Genomic DNA, 26,465 nt, shown 5'->3' on the forward strand with positions numbered 1-26,465 from the left:
ATAACTATAACAATATAATATGCTACATAAAATACACATTCAATAGCAGCAATTCAAAAGCTAAAATAGCAATTCAAAAACTAAAATCCATTCACACAATATTAAAAAAACATAGTAGTGGCCACAACAAAATATAAAATCAATATATAAAGAAAGCGTATTAGAAACGTTCCCACAGTCTCAGGTCAAGATGCCCTGTATATACCAGGTATCGAATCAAACAGTAAGAAAGACAATGCTGGATTAACCAGATCGATACATGAGATATGCCTGATTGATAAGGAAAAATATATCTTGCACTTTTTGGTATAAAAATACCGTAATTATATATGCGCTCTTAAATACAGTATCCGTTCTGTGATCAATGCCTTACCGGACCTCCAATAGGTACTAACTACTGTCTTGGGGTAAATGGAGACCTCTTGCTCCTTACCGCTCCTCTGCGTCTTCTGACCGTTATCCATTAGAGATACTCACATGACTCTCAGAAGCCTATCAGGCAACCGATACGTCATAAGGCAGTTCCAGTTTGAATTTTTCGCAACAATTGCAACGTTCCAATTTATAGCCATTTATTGAGAATTTTAGTAATAACATCGTAAAAAAGCATGTTCATTCACAATATAAATATGCTACAGTTGCAGAGATGTTATCTAGATCAGTGATTTTTAACCTTTTTTTTGCCGTGGCACACTTTTTTACATTAAAAAATCCTGTGGCACACCACCATCCCAAAATTTTAAAAAAAATCACACATTGTAGCCTAATACAGCATATATATATATATATATATATATACACATACACACAAACACACACATACTGTATGTATTGTGCTGTTATGCCATGCCTCCTACAAACTACCCCTGCACTGGGAGTAAAAAACAAGCAAAGTTTAAAAAATATGTCACACTGTTGTCAGTCTGCCGTGGCACACCTGAGGATCTCTCACGGCACACTAGTGTGCCACGGCACACTGGTTGAAAAACACTGATCTAGATCATAGTGATTAGACATATAATAAAGGATAAAATTAGCGAGTTACAAATACACTGGAATATACCTATATAAGTTTATCTAATGAACATGTATATATATGAAATCTCCATTTTCTATTATATACTCTCCAAGAGACCCAATAGGTCACTTTTTGGCCTAAGACACACTTAAATTTCAATGAGAAGAGAGTTAAAATAATATATAGCTATGATATAGGTATGTGTTTAATTTTATATTAATATTATGTTGGGACCACTCTGTGGATCCCAGTATATAGTTGTGATAAGATACTGTTTAGGAATCAGCGGGTAAGAACCGCTTAGAGTTTAATACAATGCTGCATTTTATAAAACAAACTCCTTAACTTCCACTTTAGGGTACACACACACACACACACACACACATATATATATATATATATATATATATATATATATATATATATATATATATATATATATATATAAAGTAAAATAAGCATCAAGAACTTTGAGACATATACACATATGTATACGGATTATGAATAAGTAAAGTGAACTGGAAAAAAGAGACGACTGAACTCCCATATGTAACAGTATGAAATCTAGCAAAAGTAATCTTCTTTCAAGCCCCCCATAAGTAAAGTAAGAATCCTTACTCGAGCATGACAACCGGGATTATTCTAGGGGCTGTGCCACACCTTTGTTAATTCTAACTGCGATGTTAATAGGATAGTGCTGCCTAAAAAAAAAAGGGCCTAGATGTGCACATTCCTTAACTAAGTTAGGGGTATAATTATGAACTAAGATTATTTTATTAATCCTGAAAGAGAGCATGCATACAAGGTGGTACCAGTCCTGAGGAGAGTGTGTTATCTGTATAAACAACAGTTAATACGCGTTAGGGATGTAATTGAGTATCATACTGGTTGCACAATAGAGAGAAATACAACCTAGAATCTGAGAGTGACGTAATAAACCCATTATAGAGCACCCAGTCTACCTGAAACAAACATAATGCAAAGCAGAACATGAGTATAAGAGTATTGGATATTCCCTATATAAATGGAGAAAAAGTGGTCACACCGATCGCTTCATCTTAGAACATATATTGAACAACATTGATGTGGGTATACAAATGAGGTGTCCTCTCAAATAAAAAAAAAGCAAAAAAAGAAGTCAGTTCTACCTTCCAGGTTCCATAGTCAGTCCACTTATCTATCCTATGCCGCAGGACAGAGGCTTTGGGACATGCTCTATCTCTGTTATACATAAGGACCCATGCAAAAGGAGCTGGAGGTGTTGGTTCGCCGTCTTAGTCTCTGATGTAAAGCTAGTGTCCCCTATAAGATTGCGATATTCAAAAATGCAAGAGAGAGGAACTACAAGAACATTGTCCAGCAGCGGGCCTACTAGGATTTTCACCCCACACTCGCCCTGATGTCCCCCAGCGATCGGCCGCATCGCTAGGGAACCAGGAGTCCACTTCTCTGAGTCCACTCTATAGTAGGGGCTAGGACCGGAGACATAGAGCTTTTCTGCTGTCATCCCCTCTGGGACTGGTATTACAACATCGTTTTGCAGCCCATTGAGGTTAACATAGTCTACAGCAGAGAACTTGTTGTGACTACTCGTGTCCTGTAGCTTGGAAAATGTTAATGCAGGTCTGTCGGATATTTCTTCTTTAGGGATATCACTCCGCTCCATATTTAGGGTTCTCACAAGGGAGTTAAAATGTGCCTCCATTTTGGCTGCCACCATTTGTAGTAATGCAACATCGATGGCCTCTATTATGCGTTATTTATAAAGGACACAGGTTTCTTAGAAAATGCTCTGCTCTCTTCTGATTTTCTGGAGTTCAGCCGGTCTTGCAGGATAGTTGCAGCAAGCTTTACCTGGTTTTCCAACCGGGGGGGTGGGGGTGGGGGATGTTAGAAAGATGATATGACGCCGCCTGGCTAGGTCTAGTTAGGATTTTCTCAGGAAAGTAGCTCTACAAAAACAATGTCTCCATGTTCAAATGCCATCCCACAACATATATTCATTGTGCTTGTGTAGGATGACTCTCTATAAGTAAGTTATTCAGCAGATTATCTTACAAATTTATCAGAGCTTTCCAATTTAGCGTCCCAGTATGGCCGCGGCTTAGACACGCACCCAAACAGTTGCAACTTTCAATTCCGAAATCTCTCACCTACTGCCGCAATAGATGTTTGTAATCCACAACCCTGCAGGGATGGTATAGGGAGTCTCTTCTAATCAATTTCTGGACTGCTTGGACTTGTGCCAATTGGCACCAGGCCTCCAGGGCTTACCTGAGCTGCGTTGATTTGTAAAAGAGGCAGCTGATTTTTGTTCCTGATTCTGACGAGAGGAACCAAATTGAACAGAGGTTATAAATTTACCCTTAAACGTCTTATCTTGTGGAAGAAACATACTCATGCCACCAGTAGCTGCTGAAATGATATTGTCAAATTCAGTCCCAAAAAAGTGTATTACTTTAAAAAGGAATAGAAAGCAATTTATTCTTAAAAGCTATATCAGCAGACCAAGACTTAAGCCATAAAGCACATCTGGCAACAGCTAAAAGACACAAATTCTTAGAGCTAATTCTAATAATATCAAGAATAGCATCACCCACAAAAGCATTAGCACATTTAAGTATCTCTAAAAACTCCAGGAAGTTATATTTATCAGACTCATAGCTTCCAAAACTGGATTAGGAATCATACATGATTAAGAGCCTGGTGTGGCTTGAAACGTTGCAACTGTTTGTTTGGGACCCTATGTGAAATAAAGGTCTTTTAAGAAAACTTGGTGGCTGGAATACTCTTTGAATCTGGATTGACTGGGACCTGGCAAGTCCGTTTTGTTCCGTGCCCCACTGAAAAAGCAAAGGTGTGCTGTTTCTTCAAAATCATTTGTGGATCAAAACTGGATTAGGCCCAGCTTGCAAAGAATCAGCATGATCCATGGTAAATACAGAGCTCAGAGGAGAGGGGAACCCATATCAACCACCCAGCAGCCCAACTGTTACTAAAAACAGCGACCACAGCATCCCGAATACCTATATAAACAAAAAAGGCACCAATTTATCTAGTGCATGCGTGCACAAACGCACATCCATGCACGCACACACAAACAAGCTCATCAAACGCCATAAAAAACGGCGCATAATAGGAACACAAATATATAAAAAAATTTAAACATATTCCTCTGAGCTCAAAGTATATGTGCTGATGAGGCTAGCACTAATAAGCTGCCCAAGGTCCCCCTAAAACATAAACTTACCTCAAAAGCTATAAACCTAGTACTGAGAACGTTATCTGTAGAAGGTTTTTAGCATGTCCTGGAGTAAGAAAATAAACAGACAAATAAGTGCAAATGAAGTTTTCTTCACTAAATGTCAGAAAAGAATATCTTTATCCTTTTAAATAAAAAGGATAAAGATAAGCTTAATGCATAATACTCCAAATATGATCCTCATCACTAAGTCAGTACTAGCAAGGAAATGTTAAAATAAAAGAACAAACAATGTTGCACATCTCCATTCTTCACCTTCCTCCAGCGGGAGCAGGAAAGATAATTCTTAGGAGTAATGGATAATGGACTCTTATCACCTATATGAAAGTAAAAACAGTTTTAAGCTATTTTAAAATTGCTATAATATTCTCTTAATCAAGTGAATATCTGCCTCAATGGTGGTTTATAGTGACAGTGCTGAAAATAAGCCAATGTTGTGTCAAACACCAGGTATCAAAAGCTACAATGTAAATGCCAATGATGGGCTATCTGCATTCAGAAGTACTCCCAATACCTAACGTAACAGCTGTTAAATAAAGTACATCACTTGACCGGGTCATAGCACTGAGTGCGGCAGACAGTCTATGGCGCTTCACAAAATATTTTCATGCTAATCTTTCCAAGCGTATTTCTTTTCTGTGAGAAGTGTAATTTAAATCTCACAAGTGGAAATGCTTAATATTTTTCCTTTCAGATTGTTTGGCAGGATTCCTGAACCTACAATCCGGATTAAGTTTTATCTATAAACAGCTAATCACATATTCATTTCTAGGATAAGCATGTGAGGGTTAAGACAGCCAGAGAAAATCATTCCATTTACAACTGGTGACTGACCCAGTATGTGTATCAAACTGCTAATTCATTAGAAATAATCATGTGAGCTATAGACGCATTGAGAATACTATAAGACTGTGCGTTGGGGTTATGGAAAATTTTCAAATTATTTCCTTTATATTTCTATACAATTGGCTACTATACAATAGCCAAATAATTTAATAGTTCAATCATTATTTAAAAACATTAGTTAAATCAAATGTGATTACATATTTGTATTTTGTTTATTATGTTAGTCTTTTAATCAGTTTAAACAGTAACAATTTAGGTACCCCTTGCTCAATATCAGTTTTAATCTAAAGATGTACATTGTGTTTATGTTTGCATAATAATGAATAGGTGATCCTTGATTAATAGTTACTATTCACATTCTTTTCACACACTAAATAAGTATCAAGTAGTGATTGTGAAATGCAGAAGGAGCAAACAGCTTGTGTGAAAAGCAATCAAGGAAAAAACGCTGGAATACTCTTGATCCAACCATTTGCTGCTCCATGGGGCAGCAAGACAGGGGACTGTCAAAGAGCAAGGCCACATACTTTAGATCTTAAGAGCCAAATCAGGGGAAACTGCTGAGAGAACAGTATGTAATGGGCCAAGCTAGTTGCAGGAATGGATCCAGAAACTGAGAATAATTCACATAGATGAATGATTGAAAAGTCAGAGGAAACGTTTGAGTTGCAGTGAATTGAGCTGAATTCATATTATTAATATTGTCATCATTATTATTACTAGGAATGAATTTGTGCTGATAACTAACTTTAAAGGGACATTAAACATCTGAGTACATTTACAGTGGAACAGTTACAACTCACCATGCTATTGTTTTTCCTTCTGCGCATGCAGCTATCTTTCTCTTAAGTCATTCTCGTATTTTTACCCCTTACAAGTATTTGTCAGTGAAGCTCTGCATCATCATACTGGGTGCCTCCATCTTGGATTTGTTATGTAACTTTCAAATTGTGCAAAACAACTGCAAAAAAATAACACTCACTTTCTATTTTGTGAGCTAAACCAAAGTGCAAGGTACAGCTATCAAAAAGCCAGTAACATCACAGATCTGGGAAAGTGCACTGCTCTTCTCACCGGATGCAACAATGCGCAAGCTACAAAATGGTGGCACCAAGTGGGAAATGTAGAGCTTTACCAAATGGATTCTGCAACAAGTTAAAATAAGAGAATAACTGAGCTGCAGGTAAGTAGTAACCCTAATACTGTAGTTTTACTCAGCTGTTTAATGTCCCTTTAAGGAATTTTGAGGACCTTTATATCAAGCTTTTCATAAAGGTAATATTATGGGTAAAAGGCTGGTTAGAGCCAATATTTATCAATCAGAAAAGAACAGCTTAAGGCGCCAATTTATCATTGTCTGGCGGACATGATACGCTGTAGTGTATCATGTCTGCCAGACATTGCTGAATGCAGACAGCATACGCTATCTGCATTTAACATTGCACAATCAGTTCTAGTGAACTCCTTGTGCAATGCTGCCCCTGCAGATTTGTGGCCAATCGGCCGCTAGCAGGGGGTGTCAATCAGCCTCCGGTGGAAACAAGGGCATCAGGGGCTGTTCGGCCCTTGATAAATCGGCCCCTAAACCTCTGAATTCTGGGACATTTGCTTTTGTTCTTAGTTTAACAGCATTATAAAGGTAAATTGTATTTGTTATCCAAATACTGGTAGGAAATATTAGATAATTGTGTTACTTGTTATTTCCTCTTTGTGACCAATGTGCTCAAATACCCATGTGGTTTGTTATATAAGCAGAAGATCTAAGAAAGACTACACAGGCTAACATAAATCTTCAAAATGTTATGCAAATAAAAAATCTGTATACTTCCATGAAATGGGCTACTAGGCTAGTCAACAGCTATTTATGTATTTCTTTTTTTTCATGCTATAAATATAGATATAGTACATTTAAAATATCACATTTTCAGATAATTTAATTGGATGAAATGTTTTATGTATAGATTTTTTTAAATGTATTATTATTTGCATTTGATAAACCATTTGATAAACCATTTGGGGTAGGGTTTCTTTATGGTCTGCAACACATGTATGTGTTGTCAACTACTTTACAAAGGGGCAGAGACCCACAAAACATTGCTGTATATTATGGAGGCGACAATTTGAAGTGTTGTCCTTTTTTGAGGGGGTGGGGGGCATATAACTTCACATACAAATAAAAGGAAGCAGAACTTGCATTATTCCTCCCCTGAAAAAGAAAATAGATTATGAACGTGGCATAGTGAAATTCAGGAGATTTAGTAGGTTACCAATTAAACTACCCAAATCTGGCTACATATGCAGTCACAGCTACTGCTGAACGAGTATTAGAGACTACTGCATACATAAGTGTTTGCCCAGTATTGTTTGGTCACTAGAAATGTGCTAGCAAAGCAGTGTTTCCATAAGGAGATATTTTTTGTTCCATTTGGTTAATGTGCTGTGCTAGAGGATACTTATTATTACGGCAAATTACTTTACAGGTACATTACAGTTTTATGCTGTTGCTTGTATTTTGGTGCTGTACAGTTTCTGGATAGAACAATGTCTATTCAACTGTGTTTTGGGTGGTATTAGAGAGCAGAACATAGAGGAGTAATCCCGTTTTATTCCTTTAAAGGGACAGTCTAGTTCAAAATAAACTTTCATGATTTAGATAGTGTGATGGACTCTGGCTACCCCGACTGGGTAGCTCCGCCAGAAGGGTCCTTCCTATACCTGCAACATGCTGCTATGTAGCGGAGCAAAGTGATTATAGCGGGGCCCACCCAAATAACCAGACAGACCCAGTATTTGGGTGAAACAAAGAACAACTTCATTGTGAAAACACACTACTTTTATACAACAACTCATCTTGATAAGGAGTCTTATCAGACCCCAGATCTCCCGCCTTTCCCGACCCTCCAGACAGGCTGGGGCCCCCCATAGTGTCCATTGTCCTATAGGGTGCCAGTGGTACAGAGGAGGCTATTCCAGGGTTATCCCGGAGGAGCTACAACACTTCCAGGATGTTGTTGGAAAGCCCTCGGTCCAAAAAGCGACATGATCCATGGTTGGGGTCCGGAGCTACGTGTGATCAAACATACACTGGGAAGGCCAAGGGGTAATAGGAGTTGTAAGGGGGTCTGTTCCCAAGGGAGCTCCCCTCTGGCAATCAACCCACCTCTTGTCCTCACTAGGAAGTACTAATCCCCAAAAGAGCGGAGTTCTGGGGTGAAGGGCCATAAATGTCAGCAGGTATACGGGGAGGCACAGCCGGCCAGTAGTTCCAGGAGCCTGGTCAGCAGGAGAGGGGTTCGGCGGTCAGAGATCAGTTCTTCCGTGAGAAGGTACGGAACAACAAACAAGTAAAACCAATTGTCTGGGAGATCGAGAATGCTATGAAAAGTCCAAATCCAGTGAGAAATCCCAGGGGGATAGGTACTAGGGGTGGGGGTTTAATCTTGGCAGCCTGGTATCCATGAAAGTGCTCCCCCCTGAAAAGTCCAGCAGACCCGGCTAGATCCACATAGGGTCGGCCTGGGGCTGTCCGGGGAGCTATCCCAATTCGGTTTGCCAGGAAAGTCCGTCAGCATTCCCATTGCTTTTTCCCGGCCGATATTGGATAGTGAAGTTGAAGGGCTGAAAGAATACAGTCCTGGTTACCTCACTATCTCAACAGGTGTATTTTCACCAACCCAGAGCTAGATTTAATTCAAGATAGAATGGAAGACCTTGAAAAAAGTAAAAAGAAAATCATAGCAGCAGATGCAACATCAGATTAAAAGAAATTCCTGAGACCCTAACCTCAAATGAGCTGGAAAGATACTTGACTCAACTCTTCCAGGCTATTACGGGACAAATAGAAGATGATATCTTCCAGATGGAAAGAGCTCATAGGGCTTTGAGAGCGAGACCTAGGGGTGAAGCCCCACCTAGGGATGTTATAGTACAAATGTTTTGCTTTCGAGAAAAGGAAGCAATCCTACCAGCCTCCAGGAAGAATCCAACCTTCAAGTTCCAAGGATCAGTTTTCCAGTTTTATCAGGACCTTTGTGTGAGGACCCTACAGAGGAGAAGTGCCATGAGACCCCTCACACTGCTGTTGAGGAAAAACCAGATCAACTATAGATGGGGATTCCCCTTTGCACTCAACATCATTCACAACGGGATTACATACACTATAAAGGAGGCCCATGACATCTTGAAAAAGGTCTAGTATAGACCGAAACGCATCGACGGGTGAGTCTACTTCTATACACTGTACTTGAGTATTACGCTCTGCACTATTGTATGTTTGTTTCTTCACTTTAGGTGTTATTTGGGACGTGTCGGGCGTCTGAGGAGACCTTGATTCCCATATCGGTCCTGCCATGGTAGCAGGCATTTTTTCCTCATAGGATTTATCTTTTCACAGGAAATCACTGAGAACCTTTTCAGCGTGTTTTATTTTGTTTCATACAGTGGCCACTGATTTTTATCAATATGATGTTTTGATTGGTTGGATTTAACACCACATTTTGGATTATAACACTGTTTTTGGAGAACTTTGATATTAGTGACAATCACAACTTTTGATCTTTTTTGTTTTTTATATATTTTTTCGTTGTTTTTCAATTTTTACACTATTGTGTTCACCCTGCTAGAGTTAATGTTTTATATCTGTTTTGACTGAAGTTAGCTTAATTAAGAAGTGTACCGGAACTATTCTATTTTTATTATTGTTTTATTAACTGTGTTATTATAGGAAATATTATACTTATCTCAAGTAAGGAATCTTATCACTAGAAAGGTGTTCATTTTGAAGCATAGCACATAAATCCACGTTGTTTTCACACAAGCACCACTCACATTATTTAATTGAGGCATTTCTTTCTTTTCCTTCTGGGCACCTCTGAATACTTATTAATACGCTAGTTTACATTATTTTTCATATCACCACCTATTATCAAGGATAGACAGACCTCTTAGAAGTGCCACTGGGATATCAGTGCATATTGATCTACACCATTTCTAATATTTTTATACTTTTGTCGATAGATACTTCTAAACTTCTATCAGCGCGCTAGTCCTATTGATTTTTGTTGATACTCAGATGAGGAGATCATAAACAAGAAACTGGGACACCAGTACATATAGGTCCAAAACTAGTCACCTGCAAGAAAATTGCGGCCGTGAATTCTATAAGAATTTTATATTGTTTTTTATATATATGTTAACTGTTTTTATTTATATGTCAACAGTCTGTTTGTAACATGGATCCATGCCTGTAATAAAGTGTAATTTTTAATTTTTAATCTTCATTGATGAATCTAGATTAATATTGATTTAATCCCATTGTTCAGACCCGGCCTCTTTTGGCGCTTTGGTTTTCCATTTTTATTCTAATAATCCTTTATTGACTACTAGGAGTCAATCTCCAGAGCTAGGGTCTTTTGAGGCAGGCGCTTAGTGTACCCCCCATTGTTACTTTAAAACCAGATCAACTATAGATGGGGATTCCCCTTTGCACTCAACATCATTCACAACGGGATTACATACACTATAAAGGAGGCACATGACATCCCTGATATCTGCAACCATTAAGGTCTGGAACCACCACAGCTACCTACTACCCTGTCTGAAAAGGGGGTCGATGACCACACTAAACCACGCTCCCTACCACAAAGACAGAACTGGACGAAGATCTCCAAGAAGAAACAAAAGACCTGAAGTATTGCCCGGCACAACATAGAGGCGAGAAGCCTAGGATCACCACATTTCCTGGGACAACAATCTTCAGATGAGTATAGAATTACTTTTGATTGTATGACTGTTGATAAGGCTAGAGCCCTAGATATAACTTTTCTTTTGGCTGGTTGGGTAGGCCATAAGAGGAGAAGGAGGCGGGTTAGAGTGATCTAGCAGCTCTACTGGAGACTAAACCATAATGTCTAATAACAGAGGACAAGCTGTGACTTTGAGACTATAAATGAGGAGGGAACTCATAATTTCTAATTATAATAATAAGGGAGTGAGAGGGGTGAACTGATCAACATCAGAAGGGAGGGGATAGCATAAAAACCCCACGCCTCACAGGGCTCCTTTACACTTAAAGTTAAAAAGTCAGTCCAAGATTTCTTATTGCACGTTTGTTGTTATACTTGTTTTGTAAGTTACCTTTGAAAAATGACCACCACTAGTGTATGGGCAACAGGTTTATATACTATACATGTTTTTAAATTTAAATTGTTGTACTGTTTTTTTGTTTATCAATGTTTTGTTACTGTGGTAGTAGGCGCTACACCAAAAGAGAGGGTGGGTATATAGTAGATAGATAGATAGATAGATAGATAGGTAGGAAGGAATGAATTGACTGGTGGCCCATAATATTAGAATTATCTCACACAATGTGAGAGGCCTGAAAACAGAAGTTAAGAGAAAAAATGCACTCACCCAATATTCTAGAGCAAGAGCAGACCTTATAATGTTAAAGGAAACACATTTTGCTAACACAGTGATTCCTAAATATTGGTTGATACATTTCCCTTTACACTACCACTTGACAACTGACATGAAAAAAAGGGGAGTTTCTATTCTTATTCATCAGTTGCTTCAGTTTAACACAGAGCAGGTAATTGCAGACCCGACAGGCAGGTATTTAATTGTCAGAGGGCGCATCCAAAACACCCCAATTACCATATATAATGTGTATGCCCCCAATGAAAAGCAAGATAAATTTTTTAGGCAAATATCACAGCTTCTGACGCAATGGTCCAAATCTTGAATCGTATTAGCAGGTGAATTTAATTTCTCTTTACCTCCCCACAAAACTACAACAATAGCAAAACTAACTAACAAACAGCATAGCCATAATAATATTGTAAAAGCTATTAGGGACTTCTTAGCTATGCATAATATCCTGGACTCTTGGGAGGCTAAATATGGACAGACACTAGACTATACATATTTTTCATATGCACACAGATCTTAGTCCAGGTCGGACTACATTTTTGTCAGTCAGACACTGATACCTAACGTCATTTCATCGTCTATCCAACCATGCGTGTGGTCTGATCATTCACTCATACAAATAGAAATGACGGGTATAATAAACATACCCAGACACCGTTCGTGGACCTTTGACCCGGTGATACTTAAATCCCAACCTACACATAAGACTATGTGTAGGTTGGGACCCTAGAAGAATATTGGTCTTTAAATGAGGGACACCTACTAACTCCATTAACACATGGGCAGCTCATAAACCATATATCAGGGGTTTATTAATAAAAGAAAAATCAATCACCAATAAAACGACTAATGGGACAATAAACAAACTACAAACAGAGATAAGGGAATTGGAGATACATCAACAAACACCACCTACATCTACTTACTCCATACAAAAAAAGAAAGACTATAGCCAAAATTCTAGACTCCAACTCTATTACTTGTACTCCAACAAGCCAGATAAATATCTAGCCCATAAACTACGAGAAAGGGTTAAAAATGTCTCTATTCCACTATTACAAAAAGCGGACGGTAAACGCACTTCCCATCCCCAAGAGATAGCTGATGCATTTGCAAAATACTACACCACTCTTTATGATGGTAAAAAAGTGGAACAAACCCCCCATACGCAGGAACTGCTCAAGAAATTCTTGGCTAATGCTGACATCACGCCGGGACCAGATGGCTTCCCGGGAGAGTATTATAAAATATTTAAGTCAGAACTAGTTCCTCATCTGCAGAAATTCTGCAATGATGTCCTGCAGGACAAAGTGATACCAACTGAAGTGTTAAGCGCTAAAATTGTAGTGATTCCTGAGACAGGCAAGAACCCAGAGAAGTGTCAGAGTTATAGACCAATATCCCTGATAATTCAGGATGTTAAAATGCTCACCAAAATTTTGGCAAATAGGCTCAAGAAGTTGGCTCCAATTCTGGTCCATCCAAACTAGGTGGATTTTATATCGGAGAGGAAAGCACCAGATAACATGAGAACAATATTTTTGGTAGATTATCTGAAGGGAACTGGAACGCCTTCTCTGCTCCTTTCTCTGGATGTGGAGAAGGCGTTTGACAGGATAGACTGGACTTATATGAGCTTAATTCTGATGGAAATGGGATTTGGGGGGCCTTTATAAAGGCAATAAATGAGATATACTCTAACCTGACAGCAGCCATTAGGGCTGCGTGGTTCCAATCCAAAACCATAAATATTCAAAACGGCACTCGTCAGGGCTGCCCCTTATCGCCAATACTGTTTGCCCTATGCATGGAACTATTAGCTGCATGTATCAGAAACAACCCAGATATTTCAGGGGTAAAAGTGAAAGATTCGGAATATAAGTTATCGCTTTTCGCGGATGATGTCCTTGTAACTTTGACTAGACCCTTAATATCTTTACCCAACTTATACCAGACCTTACATGACTTCTCACTCATATCAGGCTATAAGATCAACTTAGATAAGTGCGAAGCATTACCCCTAACTCTTCTGCCACACACAAAAAAATTGATTGAGGCTAACTTCGAATTTGTTTGGGCTAAGAAATCAATTACATACTTAGGTATCAAAATATCAGACACATACCACAATTTATATGACCTGAATTATGTCCCACTATAAATGCAATTACTAGAGATCTGAATAAGTGGAAAGCCTATAAATTCTCCTAGTAAGGTAGGCGATTAAAATGCATATCCTCCCAAGGCTCTTTTGTCTCTTTAGGGCACTCCCGACAGCGGTATCTAGGTCAGATTTGCATAAACTGCAAACTTCCATCAACAGCTATTTAAGAGGAGACAGAAGAGCGAGAATAGCCTTGCATATATTAGCTCGACATAGACAATTAGGAGGTGTAGGTCTGCCGAACCTGACAAACTATTATCATGCGGCTAGACTAGCACAAGCCCCTTTCTGGGCAAGAATAATCATCATATTTTATGGACCAGACTAGAAACGGACCTAGGGGGATATGAATCTCCGGCAGACATATTATGGGATTTAGAGCACACATATGACACTTATAATTATAGAACACTTGCAACAGTTGACAAACTTTCAAGGTTTGGAAATCTCTTACCGGGTCCCTGAAACCTATTCACACAAAATCTAGAACCAAACCAAATACATTTATTTTACACCCAGAATTACATAAACAAGTGGGGAAATGGCTTAACAAGGGACTTTACAGAGTAGCTGACTTTCTAGAAAGAGGCCATATACAGACATAGTCCCAAATACAAAATAGAATCCAACCACTGAAATTACAATGGTTCCTGTACCTTCATAGTTCCTCCGCCATAAATAAATACTGCTCTCCCTGGTCCTCACAAACACTCACAACACTAGAACGTTTAAGCACTACCCCAATCAGACAGAAGAAATTTATCTCAATACTATATTTGACCCTTCAGGGAGCTAAAACTCCAAGCCAATCAACACTAATAGAAAAATGGGAACTAGACACTGGATTGGGCCTTCCAAGAGATAAATGGGACCATGTTTTTAACGATTCAAGCAGGGGACTGATTAATGCTGATCTCAAAGATAGCTGCATCAAGACGGCCTTTAGGTGGTACCTCACCCCGGAGAAAACATGCCATTTCTCGCAAGACGGTACAAACCAATGCTATAGAGGATGTGGGGAAAGAGACCTATCTACACATGTGGTGGGAATGCCCCGAGATAAGGGCTATTTGGGAGCAGCTCTAGAGACTCCTAGGTAGAATACGCAAGACCCAATTATTCTGACAGCAGCACAGGCTCTCTTAAACCACAGACTCACACCGTACAACAAAGCAATTAATATGTTTATTAAGATTCTTTGTACAGCAACTAGAATCTGTATTGCCAGACATTGGAAGGATGGAGCCCCAGCTTTGCAAGAGGTGCTAGATAAAAAAGAACACATATACACTATGTCAGAATTAGCTGCTTCAATACAGGGGGACCAGGGAACAATTTACTTAAATATGGTTTTATTGGATTATGCAAGAGGAGGATTGAAAAAGGAACCACCTGAAGTTAAGTATTATTGCACAAAAAGTAAGGGATAACTTGAGTTCTAAGCCTTCCAGATTATTGGGACTCACTTCACAGACACCATCCTCCCCTAAGAAAGAGTTGAGACTTGATACAGATTAGAGTGTAGATGACCACAAATAGTACCACAGAAATGTATATGTTTGGTTGACATTATTATATTTGTTTTATAGTTTGTTTAAAATTTGCAAAGAATATTTATGAAATCATAGCACAAGATGTAACATGAGAGGAGTCCAATGTAGCACTTTATTGTAGATGTAAATGATAAGACCAGGCCTTTGTGATGACAAGGCCGACTTTGAATACGAGACAAAAGTTTCCTTACTGATTGCGATATGTGAATTTTTGCTATGTTGTATCCTGAAATTTTTGCTTCTAATAAAGAAATATTTCAATTAAATATACAATATGTTTTTCCCTTCAGTGTGTCTGTTTTATAATATCATAAATACAATTGTAATACGTAATTACAAAAACTGACCTAAGTATATATCAGTTGACATTAGAACCAATAGATGTTTACCAGCTGTCTTCTGTAAAAGAACTTTCTCCCTTTAATGACAAGAAGAATTCTCTCTACCACAGAAGACAGTAAATTATTTCTGCAGTATAAAGTAGTTTCCAAATTTTTTGTTATAGTACTGACATTAGAATGTAATAGAAAAAATGACCCCAAAATGCTTCTCAATGCTTCAAAATGCTTCTCGAAATCGATTTACCATGAATGAGAATACAGTTTCTGTAGAAGGGATAGCCTTGGTGACTGATTTGTGGTTCTGAAATGTAGTTGTGATTTCTTTTTTAGACTGAAAATATGGAGTTATAGGAATCTCATGAGGAGATATGTGCTCCGTGTGAGCTGTTTTATAATCTATGGCTATCTTAAACGAGAGCTGCCAAATTAAGAGGGCATAAAAACAAAGCAATTAAAGGGAAAGTTTAGTCAAAATTAAACTTTTCTAATTCAGATAGGGCATGCAATCTTAAACAACTTTCAATTTTATTTTTATCATCAAATTTGTTTTCTTGGTATTCTTTGTTGAAAGCTAAACCTAGGTAGGCTCATATGCTAATTTCGAAGCTCTTGAAGGCCGCCTCTTATCTCAATCCATTTTAACAGTTTTTCTAAAGCTAGGCAGTGCTAGTTCATGTGTGCATATAGATAACAATAGTTATTTATGAGTCAGCACTGATTGGCTGAAATGCAAGTCTAGAAGAAAAGAAATGAGATAAGGGTAGTGTGCACCGACTTAGTTACAAGGTAATAACAGAGGTAAAAAGTGTATTAATATAAGTGTTGGTTATGCAAAACTGTGGAATAGATAATAAAGGGATTATCTATCTTTTTAAACCATAAACATTTTCAAGAAGACTGTCCCTTTAAACAGATCTTATCAGCTATAAAACTTTTATTTATATAAACAAACAAAAAAAGTTAAAACATTTTTTTTTACTACACTTCACTAATGTCTGCTATTGTTCTACAAAATACTATACACTTCAAGACTCGGAATGTATTGTATAAGAGGCAAACATATCTCTGTGTATGACAGCCATATTGTTTTAAGGTAAGCTCCTTAAAAACAAAATTTATGCTAACCTGATAAATGTATTTATTTCTTGACACGGTGAGTCTGCGGATCATCATAATTACTGTTGGGAATATCACTCCTGACCAGCAGGAGGAGGCAGAGAGCACCACAGCAAAAGCTGTTAAGTATTACTTCCCTACCCACAAACCCCAGTCATTGGACCAAAGGGAAAGGAGAGAAAATAAGTAACACAAGGTGCAGAGGGCCTGAGGTTTATATAAAAAGAAAACGTCTGAAAAATACAGGGTAGGCCATGGACTGACCAAGTCAAGAAAGAAAGAAATTCATCAGGTAAGCATACATTTTATTTTCTTTCTAATGACACGGTGAGTCCACGGATCATCATAATTACTGTTGGGAATCAATACCCAAGCTAGAGGACACATATGATAAGGGAGGGACAAGACAGGTAACCTAAACAGAAGGCACCACTGCTTAATGAAACTTTATCCCAAAAGAAGCCTCAGCCGAGGCAAAAGTATTGAATTTATAGAATTTGAAAAAAGTGTGAAAAGATGACCAAGTTGCAGCCTTGCAAATCTGTTCCACAGAAACTTAATTTTTGAAGGCCCAGGAAGAAGAAACAGCCCTTGTGGAATGAGCTGTGATTTTCTTAGGAGGTTGCTGTCCAGCAGTCTCATATGCAAAATGAATCATACTCTTCAGCCAAAAGGAAAGCGAAGTAGTCGTAGCTTTCTGACCCTTACGTTTCCCAGAGAAAACAACAAACAAGGAATAAGACTGGCGAAAATCCTTAGTCGCCTGTAAATAATATTTCAAAGCACGAACCACATCCAGGTTGTGCAACAAACGCTCTTTATAAGAAGATGGGTTAGGACACAAAGAAGAACAAAGATTTCTTGATTAATATTCCTATCCGAAACCACTTTAGGAAGGAAACCTAAGGCAGTACGCAGGACCACCTTATCGGAATGAAAAATAACTGCCCATCTTAATCCTATTAAACCCAAATAGGATTGTACAACAAAAACATCCCATACAGACTTAACTGCAAAAAGTGCCATGTTCTCCTGACCCCAAGAAAATAAAATTAGGCACTTACCTGAATCTCAAAACTGCCTGACAGCAGGACAGCTCACCTGGTTTAAGAGGCACCTTCCTCACATAGACTCGTGGAAAACAAAAAAAGACTGAATAAACCTACTTAGGCTTTTAAAAATACGGCAGCAACAACTGTTTGGGAGGCGCAGTGAGGATTATACCCCACAAGTTCCAAAATGCTTTAAAGCCACCACTGCTCTACTGAAGAGACTGACATGGACTACGGCTAAACCCCAGGAAAAAAACAGAGCAAGCCTGCTCTGCTCAAAAATAATAAAATCTTGATTGAAGAATTCAGACACCGAACTTTACCACCTCCTTGCAACGCAGCAAAGAGAATGACTGGGGTTTGTGGGTTGGGAAGTTATACTTAACAGCTTTTTCTGTGGTGCTCTTTGCTTCCTCCTGCTGGTCAGGAGTGATATTCCCAACAGTAATTATGATGATCTGTGGACTCACTGTGTTATTTGAAAGAAAATATATTACGGCAATGGTCCTCAAAGTTATAGAAAAGCAAAAAACATGTTAAAGTTTATATATATGCATAACAATAATAGTAAAGGATATAAATTATATATACAAGAAGTATTCAATTTAGTTAACATTTATGCTGCATAGTCCTCTATAGTAAGATGCCTCTTTCCATCGATTTATTTAACAGTTTAGGGTTTTATTTACGTGAATGATCAGTATAACATTTAGCATTTTGCTGTTAATTCATTTTAAACTCCAGTAGATAGTTTCAGTTTTATATAATATTGTGCTAACATTGAAGACCTATTCAGAACAGAAATGTACCCGTTTGTAATATACGTTGTAACTACCATTTTAAATGCTATTCCTCTATATAGCTAATGTAGTAAACAATCTATAGCTACTCCATAAAAGCTAAATCATCTAATACAATGAAAACATGTATTACACACAAACAAAAAACTAGTAAGCAATGCTTAAATAAAATAATGATACTAAATGAAACATATATATGCACATAAACCCAATAAAAAACCTTAACATAAATGCATTGTTCACTTCTTGCAGCAAGTATGTCTATGTATGTATATTACTAATAATCCTTACTGGCATGAGTACATAAATTATTTTATAATCAAGTTTCCATTACAGTTAAACTAAAATATGCAATGCATAAATAGTAAAAAAACAAAACCTAATGGCTTCATAGAAGTATTCAGTTCTAGAAAGAAAATAACCTATTGAATGTAAAACTAGCTCACATATACCGCATAATAAATAAACTGAAAGTTTACTTTATAACAAGCCTTAGCAAAATAAATGGAAATAAAAGAAAAGACAGTATGTCTGAAATGAATAATTTACTAATTAAATCTTTTTAATATACTCAGCAAGATAAATAACTGTTCTTACGTCAGCAATAAACCACTTCTATGGAGGGGCAAAGTGTCTCAGCATTTAATAAATGCATTAATACTTACAGTGAGTTTGGCCTGCTCATTTTAATCACTTCCAGGTCAGGGTCACTTGAGTTTAGATTGTTCATATTTGAACGCGCAGCACAGCTGGAGTTAACGGAGCTATTTGCATTGGATGAACTGACAGATTCAGCACTAGAATTTACACTGTTTCTTTTCTCTTCTGTAAGAAACAAAACATAAAAAACAACAGCATAAAAACACTGGAAAAGAAAACACAATAAAACTACTTTATGGCAAAGCATATAACAGAAAAAAAACATAAATCCTTTTAGGTTGTTACATTGTGTAGTTGCTTGATTACAATTCTTTCAAAATGTATTGGCATCTGTGTGTCTACTAGATACAATAACACAGCTATTAACTGTCCCAGAATATAAAATCCACTTGTTTAAAATCATTTTTATGATTAAAGGCAGGGACAAAACTACAGGGAGTGCACAGGGCGCAATTGCGACTGGGCACCCAAGGGTGGGGGCCCAGCTTAAAAAAAAAATATATATATATATATATTTTTTTAACAATAAAAACCGTTGACCTGCCACTGCCTGCACTGATATCATGTGAGTGTGACATGATGCTTCACTAGTGTCTCTGACTACAGGGGTTAGTGTTTCTGTTTTACCCATTGGTGTTTATGTGTGTGTGTGTGTGTGTGTGACTGTTTCTGTATTTATGCATGTATGTGTGTGTGTGTGTGTGCGTGTGCATGTTTGTGGAACCAGCAAATTACAGACCTTGCTACTACAGCATGGGGGGGGGGGCGGGGGGTAAACAGTGTCACTATACAGTACCACTATATACAGTACGGGGGGGGCTGAACCATGTCACAGACTACTGGGGTCACTCTATAAAGTACTGGGGCAGGTAGGGGCAGGCCAGCCATCTCACCGGCAGATTACAGACTGTGTCACTGACTCACTATATACAGTACTGGTGGGTTAAACAGTGTCACTATATACAGTAATAGGGGGTCAGACCATCTCACAGACTCTGGGCACAGGGTACCTCCTTTTGTAGACATGTAATCTGATCTCATTTTTTTCTGTGTTAAATGTAAAAAAATAAATAAAAAAAAAAAGATATTTATCAAATTCACTATTTTTTGGGGGGGGTGGGGGAGCCCTTCTTAGATTCTTGCACCTGGGCCCTGTCGTTCTAGTTACACCTCTGATTAAAGGGTCAGAGAAACATGTTTTAAAAGGCAATCTATATTGCAGCTGTATCAAAGCATAGCACACTAGTGTGATGCTCATGTATGTGTGCACATAAACTATTTTTTTTTTCATCACAAGACTATGAAGAAACAAAAATTTGCAGGCATGTCTGAATTTCTGTTTATGACACTGCATTATATTATAACATTATATTACATACAAAAAACCTGTGTGTCTTCTGCACCAATGGAACAATTCAACTGATAATGAAATGAACAGTGAGCCAATCAGGAGCAGAATATGCATGTGTACCCACCAGCCACCAGTGGTAGACAAATGATATGTTTAGCTCCTTTGCAAGCCCACATATACATGCCCACATTTGTGCAATAATAAATTGCTACACCTTGAGATTTGTATATCAAATGTTTAGTTATGCATAATGAAACAACTTTGCAATATATTTTTATTGTTTATTTTGCTCCCTTTTCAATTAATTTATCTATATTTATTTATTAATTAATTTAATCTAAAAAGGAAACAATTTATAATTTTGAGACTTTGAAATGCACCTCGATGACTTTTTAAGGCTACATATCTGCTACATATCTGGCACAAAAGTGCAAAACAATGTATTTTATACTAACTTTATGACCATGCCTAGCCTTGTTGTCTGCAGACTAAAGCCCTGATTGGCTCCTCTAAATAAGGCAAATGGTGGGTGGAGTTTGTCTATTGAAAAATAACTGGTGATGTGTTATTCTATAGCAACACAACTGAAATGACGTGTAAGTACAAGGTGTTTACTGTCCCTTTATTTATAGCATCATTATAATCCTTTAACATCTGGTATGAATAACAAAACTCTACAAGCTAAAATCTACATTATGATATAGACTTTAATCATCTAAGCTGATAAGTGTACTTTACCTAACTGAAAGCAGTTCATCATTAACTACATGTATGTTTTTATGGTATTTATTTTAACCAACTGATGATTGTAGTTAGGAGAATATAATGGATGTGCACAATTTAGATCTATATATTTTCTCTGCATCTATGTCTTGTTGATAATCTATATACATTCAAGAAATCAAGATAAAAAAAAACAAGCAAAAGTTGATACCTTACCTGAGTGTAAAAAATGAGAGCAATGTACTTAAATAGAAAAATGCACATAACCATGCAATGGCTAGCAAGTCATTTAAGCACATAACATATTTTCACATATCTGTGTGTGTGTCTTGAAATTTACAGTGGTTTAAAACACAAAATAAAAAAATATAAACTTTTACAAAGTTCTTCCACAGTTTTTAGTTTTTGTTTAGCTTTAAAATGACAGCAAACAGTTACTAGCAAAAGCCCTTATTCCCGCCATTGCAAAACAAAGCCACAGGCTAATCTATATCTCTGCCTTTTGGAACACTGTGCATTGCTGCTGGAATATTTTACACAAACTAACAAACAATAGATATTAATCTTGATCCCAGTTGATCCTGCTTATTTGTATTTATTATAGTTATACAATATTTCCCATATTGATTGCAGAAATGTGCTTTAAGAAAGACCATATATTGGCAATCTGACTAGCAACAGACTCTGAACATGTATTGAAGGACATATTTGATCTATTTGATAATATTAAGACCCCTTTAATGTTTGGCGCTTTATAAATTTAGCGCTGCGGAATCTGTTGGCGCTCTACAAATAACCAATAATAATAATAACTATAAATAAAGAATAATAATATATTTATTTCATAGGTAGTATATATAATATTTGCTTACTGGCTCTCTAAGTTAAAAATAAAATAAAAATAAAGCATCCATTTAAGCCCCTCATGTACTAATCAAGGGCTATGGTTATATAAAAAAAGTTATGTTACTGACATTTTAATTTTCTTTAAGCTTAAAGGGACATTAAACACTAAATACATGCTAGATAGAATGATGCATTCAAAGAAAAGATTAGTCCATGATTAACATGTAGATTTATTTTTTAAAGTTTCATTAGTTGTTTAAATAGTGAGAAAAAAACATAATTTATGTAAGAACTTACCTGATAAATTCATTTCTTTCATATTAGCAAGAGTCCATGAGCTAGTGACGTATGGGATATACATTCCTACCAGGAGGGGCAAAGTTTCCCAAACCTCAAAATGCCTATAAATACACCCCTCACCACACCCACAATCAGTTTAACGAATAGCCAAGAAGTGGGGTGATAAGAAAAAAAGTGTGAAGCATAAATATAAGGAATTAGAATAATTGTGCTTTAGACAAAAAAATCATAACCACCACAAAAAAGGGTGGGCCTCATGGACTCTTGCTAATATGAAAGAAATGAATTTATCAGGTAAGTTCTTACATAAATTATGTTTTCTTTCATGTAATTAGCAAGAGTCCATGAGCTAGTGACGTATGGGATAATGACTACCCAAGATGTGGATCTTCCACGCAAGAGTCACTAGAGAGGGAGGGATAAAATAAAGACAGCCAATTCCGCTGAAAAAAATCCACACCCAAAAATAAAGTTTAAATCTTATAAAGAAAAAAACTGAAAATATAAGCAGAAGATTCAAACTGAAACAGCTGCCTGAAGTACTTTTCTACCAAAGACAGCTTCAGAAGAAGAAAACACATCAAAATGGCAGAATTTAGTAAAAGTATGCAAAGAAGACCAAGTTGCTGCTTTGCAAATCTGATCAACCGAAGCTTCATTCCTAAACGCCCAGGAAGTAGAAACTGACCTAGTAGAATGAGCTGTAATCCTTTGAGGCGGAGTTTTACCCGACTCGACATAAGCATGATGAATTAAAGATTTCAACCAAGATGCCAAAGAAATGGCAGAGGCCTTCTGACCTTTCCTAGAACCAGAAAAGATAACAAATAGACTAGAAGTCTTACGGAAATTCTTAGTAGCTTCAACATAATATTTCAAAGCTCTAACTACATCCAAAGAATGCAATGATTTCTCCTTAGAATTCTTAGGATTAGGACATAATGAAGGAACCACAATTTCTCTACTAATGTTGTTGGAATTCACAACCTTAGGTAAAAATTTAAAAGAAGTTCGCAACACCGCCTTATCCTGGTGAAAAATCAGAAAAGGAGACTCACAAGAAAGAGCAGATAATTCAGAAACTCTTCTGGCAGAAGAGATGGCCAAAAGGAACAAAACTTTCCAAGAAAGTAATTTAATGTCCAATGAATGCATAGGTTCAAACGGAGGAGCTTGAAGAGCCCTCAGAACCAAATTCAAACTCCAAGGAGGAGAAATTGACTTAATGACAGGTTTTATACTAACCAAAGCTTGTACAAAACAATGAATATCAGGAAGATTAGCAATCTTTCTGTGAAAAAGAACAGAAAGAGCAGAGATTTGTCCTTTCAAGGAACTTGCAGACAAACCTTTATCCAAACCATCCTGAAGAAACTGTAAAATTCTCGGAATTCTAAAAGAATGCCAGGAAAAATGATGAGAAAGACACCAAGAAATATAAGTCTTCCAGACTCTATAATATATCTCCCTAGATACAGATTTACGAGCCTGTAACATAGTATTAATCACAGAGTCAGAGAAACCTCTTTGACTAAGAATCAAGCGTTCAATCTCCATACCTTTAAATTTAAGGATTTGAGATCCTGATGGAAAAAAGGACCTTGCGACAGAAGGTCTGGCCTTAACGGAAGAGTCCACGGTTGGCAAGAGGCCATCCGGACAAGATCCGCATACCAAAACCTGTGAGGCCATGCTGGAGCTACCAGCAGAACAAACGAGCATTCCTTCAGAATCTTGGAGATTACTCTTGGAAGAAGAACTAGAGGCGGAAAGATATAGGCAGGATGATACTTCCAAGGAAGTGACAATGCATCCACTGCTACCGCTTGAGGATCCCTGGATCTGGACAGATACCTGGGAAGTTTCTTGTTTAAATGAGAGGCCATCAAATCTATTTCTGGAAGTCCCCACATTTGATCAATCTGAAGAAATACCTCTGGGTGAAGAGACCATTCGCCCGGATGTAACGTTTGGCGACTGAGATAATCCGCTTCCCAATTGTCTATACCTAGGATATGAACCGCAGAAACTAGACAGGAGCTGGATTCCACCCATACCAGAATTCGAGATACTTCTTTCATGGCCAGAGGACTGTGAGTCCCTCCTTGATGATTGATGTATGCCACAGTTGTGACATTGTCTGTCTGAAAACAAATGAACGATTCTCTCTTTAGAAGAGGCCAAGACTGAAGAGCTCTGAAAATTGCACGGAGTTCCAAAATATTGATCGGTAATCTCACCTCGTGAGATTCCCAAACCCCTTGTGCTGTCAGAGACCCCCACACAGCTCCCCAACCTGTAAGACTTGCATCTGTTGAAATTAGAGTCCAGGTCGGAAGAACAAAAGAAGCCCCCTGAACTAAACGATGGTGATCTGTCCACCACGTCAGAGAGTGTCGAACAATCGGTTTTAAAGATATTAATTGAGATATTTTTGTGTAATCCCTGCACCACTGGTTCAGCATACAGAGCTGAAGAGGCCGCATGTGAAAACGAGCAAAGGGGATCGCGTCCGATGCAGCAGTCATAAGACCTAGAATTTCCATGCATAAGGCTACCGAAGGGAATGATTGTGACTGAAGGTTTCGACAAGCTGATATCAATTTTAGACGTCTCTAGTCTGTCAAAGATAGAGTCATGGACACTGAATCTATCTGGAAACCTAAAAAGGTTACCTGTGTCTGAGGAATCAATGAACTTTTAGGTAAATTGATCCTCCAACCATGATGTTGAAGAAACAACACAAGTCGACTCGTATGAGATTCTGCTAAATGTGAAGACTGAGCAAGTACCAAGATATCGTCCAAATAAGGAAATACCACAATACCCTGTTCTCTGATTACAGACAGAAGGGCACAGAGAACCTTCGTAAAAATTCTTGGAGCTGTAGCTAGGCCAAACGGCAGAGCCACAAACTGGTAATGCTTGTCTAGGAAAGAGAATCTCAGAAACTGATAGTGATCTGGATGAATCGGAATATGCAGATATGCATCCTGTAAATCTATTGTAGACATATAATGCCCTTGCTGAACAAAAGGCAGGATAGTCCTTACAGTTACCATTTTGAATGTTGGTATCCTTACATAACGATTCAATATTTTTAGATCCAGAACTGGTCTGAAGGAATTCTCCTTCTTTGGTACAATGAAGAGATTTGAATAAAACCCCAGTCCCTGTTCCAGAACTGGAACTGGCATAATTACTCCAGCCAACTCTAGATCTGAAACACATTTCAGAAATGCTTGAGCCTTCGCTGGGTTTACTGGGACACGGGAAATAAAAAATCTCTTTGCAGGAGGCCTTATCTTGAAGCCAATTCTGTACCCTTCTGAAACAATGTTCTGAATCCAAAGATTGTGAACGGAATTGATCCAAATTTCTTTGAAAAAACGTAATCTGCCCCCTACCAGCTGAGCTGGAATGAGGGCCGCACCTTCATGTGGACTTAGGAGCTGGCTTTGATTTTCTAAAAGGCTTGGATTTATTCCAGACTGGAGATGGTTTCCAAACTGATACCGATCCTGAGGATGAAGGATCAGGTTTTTGTTCCTTGTTGTGACGAAAGGAACGAAAACGATTATTAGACCTAAATTTACCTTTAGATTTTTTATCCTGTGGTAAAAAAGTTCCTTTCCCTCCAGTAACAGTTGAGATAATAGAATCCAACTGAGAACCAAACAATTTATTACCCTGGAAAGAAAGGGAAAGCAGAGTAGACTTAGAAGACATATCAGCATTCCATGTTTTAAGCCATAAAGCTCTTCTTGCTAAAATAGCTAGAGACATATACCTGACATCAACTCTAATGATATCAAAGATGGCATCACAAATAAAATTATTAGCATGTTGAAGAAGAATAATAATGCTATGAGAATTATGATCTGTTACTTGTTGCGCTAAAGCTTCTAACCAAAAAGTTGAAGCTGCAGCAACATCCGCTAAAGATATAGCAGGTCTAAGAAGATTACCTGAACAAAAGTAAGCTTTTCTAAAGGATCCTTAAA

General features: G+C 37.7%; 1 protein-coding gene across 2 annotated transcripts in view; it reads right to left on the minus strand.

The window, feature by feature from the left end:
* Positions 1-26,465, minus strand: part of ARHGAP26 (Rho GTPase activating protein 26) — a 1,495,203-nt gene that overhangs the window by 231,578 nt on the left and 1,237,160 nt on the right. For both annotated transcript variants that reach the window (XM_053717161.1, XM_053717160.1), the window contains exon 20: positions 19,247-19,406. In XM_053717161.1, the coding sequence (XP_053573136.1) occupies positions 19,247-19,406 (160 nt within the window). The remainder of the gene's footprint in view (positions 1-19,246; positions 19,407-26,465) is intronic.

The sequence above is a fragment of the Bombina bombina genome, chromosome 6 (assembly GCF_027579735.1).
Source record: "Bombina bombina isolate aBomBom1 chromosome 6, aBomBom1.pri, whole genome shotgun sequence".
Taxonomy (NCBI): domain Eukaryota; kingdom Metazoa; phylum Chordata; class Amphibia; order Anura; family Bombinatoridae; genus Bombina; species Bombina bombina.